The 5082-nt window shown below is 41.4% G+C and overlaps 1 protein-coding gene across 1 annotated transcript; it reads right to left on the reverse strand.

The window, feature by feature from the left end:
* Window positions 1-2748: 2748 nt before the first annotated feature.
* Window positions 2749-4772, reverse strand: LOC121759485 (9-cis-epoxycarotenoid dioxygenase NCED2, chloroplastic-like). The gene has a single exon (XM_042155081.1). The coding sequence runs from the start codon at window positions 4691-4693 to the stop codon at window positions 2927-2929; it is 1767 nt and encodes a 588-aa protein (XP_042011015.1). The 5' UTR covers window positions 4694-4772; the 3' UTR covers window positions 2749-2926.
* Between the last annotated feature and the right edge of the window lie 310 nt (window positions 4773-5082).

Raw genomic sequence — 5082 nt, forward strand, 5'->3', positions numbered from 1 at the left:
TGTTTTGTCATTTTTAATACTGAAAATAATAAATATAAAAATAAATTGAAGTGGAGTGAGAATTGCATGTGCTATTAAAGTTGTGGCCTGTATTCAATCCGCGGCAAATTAAAATCCTAATTGCTAATTAAACTAGTATTAAATTATTGGGGAGTGATTAATAGCTAACTAATTATCAATCATAAAGTAAGATCAAATCTTAGTCATTAGATTAGGAGATCTAGTGGTTGAAATAATGACACATGAATTATATTTTAAATTAAAAAAATTATAAATTAAACTTTAACGTATTAATGTCAATTCTCCCTCATCAAAATCATCTTAAAACTTTATATTTACGTAACTCTCTCGATTTAAATTATATTTCACAAAAAGTATATCAAATTAAAGATAATTTTATAAGGATTCCAACGAGATCTCAATTGCATATGTTTCGACGATGTTCCGGTGATGAAATTTGATAAATTATATTTCAATTTTCGTACAAAAAAAATCTCAATATAGTGTATGCAAAATCTCAATATAATGTAGGTAAAATATCAATAAAACTGTGTTGATATTTTCTTGTACTTTTGTTGATATTCTCATGTAATATTGTTGATATTTGTAATACACTATGTTGATAAAAAAAATAATCCACGAAAATTATCATATGATAACATAATGACGATATTACCATTTTGTTGATATTTTATCTACTATTTATTGAAATTTGTGAGCTTTAATCTCATTCACTCATTTCAAAATCTAAGGGTGTAGATTTAATCTTAGTTTTGGATTATGATGTTATAAGCATGAGAAGAGGACCTTAAATTACTTTCATGTAAAATAAAAATCATGCGCTTGCTTCACTGTTTTCCCACCACTCATTTAATTGCCTAATTATTCCCTAATTGTCCGAAAATTAACGGTAAACTGCATAACTAGAACTATAAAATTAGGCTGAAAAGGGAAAGATATAAAGTTTTATGGATTGGTTTGATTAATTTCAACCTTATAGAAAAGCAATGATCAACTTATTTCGGTGAGATGTCATTTCCGCAAATTTAAACATACACGTAAGTCTAGGATAAATAGATCATGCAGCATTAAATAATTAATTATGATATCTATAATAATATTATTATTGAGATCACCTCAACTAGATAGCCTAACTAACAAGATGAATGAAAAAGCTTTCCACATTTAATAAAGACCGTGGCAAACTATTGGCCTTGTATTGTCTTCTTAGATTCGTCCACGTACCTAGCTAATTAATCACTCTATTGCAATATTTAATGATGAATTTTGTGTCTAATTAACTGTCATATTTCAAAATTTTATAATATTTCCTCTAACCACGGCTTAAAACTTTGAGATATGAAGTTGTGTTGCTCGTAAATGCGTACTCTCCCGAGAAGGAATACAATGACATAAATAGAAAATATTGCGAAGTAGTGGTGAAGCCATGATTTTAATGTTAGGGCCTAAAAAAAAATTCTTAGCTCCACTAATGTTAATATTTGTGAGATAGTATTTCTCAACATCGGTGGCGTTGCAGTATGTCACTGTGTGATATGAGTATAAAAGAAAGAATGTCAGAGAATCGAGTGAGAGAAGCTAAATGCATACGACGACTCTCAGTGGAAGAAGTGTTGACGTCGAAGGCGAAAGACTAATTATTCCAATGTAGTCCACAATCATTCAATCTCCCACTTGAATTAGTATTAGATATAACACTCTACTCTAACTTTGTACCCTTGAGCGAATCACAATGCACTTCAAAGTGTGACTCTTTAGTTATCGACAATGATATAATCAAATCTGCACATAACTCTTTTGCGTAACTCGATATATGAAGGAACCGACAACATTGGGAAGCGACAATTGACTCGTCGGCAATAAGGTATGACAGGGTGAGATACCCACAAATTCATTAACTGAAATAGAGTGAGGCGAGAAAGACAATGTGCCAAAAATAACAAAGACATTGGTACATTGTCATAGAGGCAAAGTGGGAATTTAGTCGGTTCTAACTTCCAACTCAAAAAAGCTCAATGTGGATACAAAAGAATTAGTATCAAATTTATAAATTAAAACCAAATTTACCAAAATACCCCTCGATATTTTTTCCCCTAAAATTGCATGAGACTCGGGATCAAAGGTGAAAAAAACTAATCCACTCAATTCTTGGATATACGAACTTTGGTGGATAAAAAGACTTATGAAAATTTGATACTATCCTCAATATACTCCAAATATTCCTCAATAATGGTTTACTATATTTATTTGCCAATATCATTTGTCTCTCCAAAATTTCCGTCCAAGATAGTGGGGGTGGGGTGGGGATTGGGGTGGTGACGATAGAGATGATCAATTATTCGATTACATTATGGTTAATACAACAACATGCTATGTAATAATTGAACCCAACCTTAGTGCCCAGTCCCACCTCATTTTGTTGGGGTCAATAACTTCCTTCCTCAAAACATGCTACCTTTTTTGTATCTATGCTCACATGCCAACAGAAAAACACATGAATATGGCAAATTAATTCACAACTTTTTACATCAATTTACAGTCAATAGAAAAGTAGCATCCCTTCTTCTTTTTTCAGACTTATGTCAAACTATCATGTTTCCTTCCCGTGACGCTTTATTTTATAGCGAGATACAACAAAACTTTACCCATTTCCAAAACCATTTTTAAAATTCATGATATATATCCACATACTATTAGAATAATCAAATTGAAATAATACTCGTTCGATTGCTTAAAATTAACTTGTTCGATATAGACTGAGATTGAATTGACACGGGATTTAATTAAGTAAAAGAGGAGAGATCCGGGGACGAAAAACTAAACCTAACAAATCCCACAGGCATACCCCTCCTCACTACCATATGTATATGTATGTACAGTAGTTACAAAGGGCATTTTCGTCATTTCACAACACCTGCTTCTCCAAATCCGACTTGCTAATGAAAGTTCCATGGAATCCGTACGGCACCCTCGACGGAAGCTTCACCGAAGCTTCCATCTCCATCGTCGCCGCATTCACAATCAACAGCTCCGACTTCCCCGCCTTCTCGTCGTGGACGTACGTTAGAATGTAGCCGTCGTCCTCTTCCGAGCCGTTCTCGTTTGGCACGAAGAACGGCTCGCCTCCGAATTTTTCGTCTCCGTAGATGAATTTTTCGACCTCTCCGGTCGAGAGGTCGACTTTTGCGAAGCCGGACACTTTCGGCCAGGGCTCCGCGATGGCTAAGTAGGCGAACCGGGTTTTTCGGCCTAACCGGTTCCGGTTCACCATCCCGGCCTCGAGATTGATCTGGTCTGATGTGTTCAAAATTGACCGTTTTGTAGATCGGCCGGTTTTTAGGTTGAGCCGGATTTCTGAGAGGACGCTCTGCAGACTCTCGTCTGACTCGTTGAAGATTGAGTCCGGCGGAGTCATGCATGAGCCGATCACGACGATCTCGTCGTGATCGGGCTCCTCCCACGCATTCCAGAGGTGGAAGCAGAAGGTGTTGTCGCACTCGATCCATATGATCTCGTCGGAATCAGTTGCGTTTTTGCGTAAAACTCCGAATCTCGATTTTTTGTCTTTGTCGTAGATCATCGGAGAGCCGCCTTTCGCCATTTCTTGAAGCTTGAACACCACTTGCTGGTCGGGGATGACGACGAAGTTCTCGGTGATTGCGAAATCGTGCATCATTGTGGGGACGTCGAGGGGAATCTCGACGTCGGGGGATTTCTCCCCCGACGCGGAGAATTTGAAGTACCTCAGGTACGGCTTCTGAACCACGTCGTAGCTGAGGGCGAACATCTCCGCCGTTCGGGGGTCGATTTTCGGGTGCGCGATCATCGTGCTCCTCAGCTGCCCGCCGAAGTCGTACCGCCCGACGGTGCGGAGGTCGCCGGAGGGTGTCACGCGGACCTCGTACGGGAGGTCGTCCTCGGACATCGCGAGGAGGCGGCCGCTGTGGTAGACGAGGCCCGCGTTCGCGACACCGCTCCCGCGGCTGTGGTCGACGAGCCCGCACAGGCCCCTGGCATAGAACAGCATGAGCCGCGCTATGCCGAGGTGGCCGTGCAGCTCGCCGATGGCCTTGGGGAAGACTGGCTTCCCCAGGGCCCGCTCCTGCACGAACCGCTCTGTCTCGGTGAACCGGCACGCATAGCTCGCCGTGTTCCCGCCGTCGAAGGAGACGGCGTGGACCATGCCGTCTCCGTCGAAGAGGTGGTGGCCGCCGACCGGCTCGTGGAGCGGGTTGGCCCCGTTGCGGACGTAGACTCCCCGGACGCATTCCGGGATCGCGCCGGTTACGGGGAGGTTGTGCCGCACCGGCCTCTCCGGCACCGGCGCGTAGTTCCCGGAGATCTGGACCGCGGGGTCTGCGGTCTTCGGGAGGGCGTGGCGGCGCTCACGGGCGACCACCGCGCCCTCGACTGCGTCGAGGGCCGCGGCGGCGGCCCTCTGGATCAGATTCCACTGTGCCGGCCCGGGATCGGATTTCGGAAGCGCCGGGGCCGGGAAAGGCTGTTTAGGGAAAGTGAGGACTGATGGAGACTGCAAAGCACAGTTAATTTTGCCTTTTCTTGATTGAGTTCTTCTCATTGAGATAGATTTGGAGTTTAGTAATGAAAATGGCTGGCTAAATTGGGCACCACCCCATGTATTTATTGGTTTTGTTTGAGGTATTGAAGCCATAGTGTTTTTTTCTTATGCAAAATTGCAATTTGCAAGGCTTTAGTGTTTGTGTATGTAGAGATTTGGAAAGAGAGTAGAGAGAGATTGAGTTTTGGGGGGAGAAAGGAGAAGTGGGAATGAGGTTTAAATAGGGGTAGGAGAGAGAAAATGGGTTCATAATAGAAAACCACGTGGTGGATTTGTGGGGGTAAACCTATTTTTGTGTATGAGTATTAGGATGACATAAGACATGATGAATCCTCATATACTAATAATTTAAGTTTGTTTAGTCTTTGCCTAAAGAATAGTAATAATGTGGGATTTTAATTTAATGAAATGTGGGACTGGGGAGTTCTCAGGGAAGGCTTTAATTGGAGGAAAGATTTAGATTAAGAGCCAATAATATTTTG

Source organism: Salvia splendens, chromosome 12, assembly GCF_004379255.2.
Source record: "Salvia splendens isolate huo1 chromosome 12, SspV2, whole genome shotgun sequence".
Taxonomy (NCBI): domain Eukaryota; kingdom Viridiplantae; phylum Streptophyta; class Magnoliopsida; order Lamiales; family Lamiaceae; genus Salvia; species Salvia splendens.

Bases quoted from the DNA above. Each gene is read 5' to 3' on its own strand.
- LOC121759485 (XM_042155081.1), bottom strand. From the start codon at position 4,693: ATGGCTTCAATACCTCAAACAAAACCAATAAATACATGGGGTGGTGCC.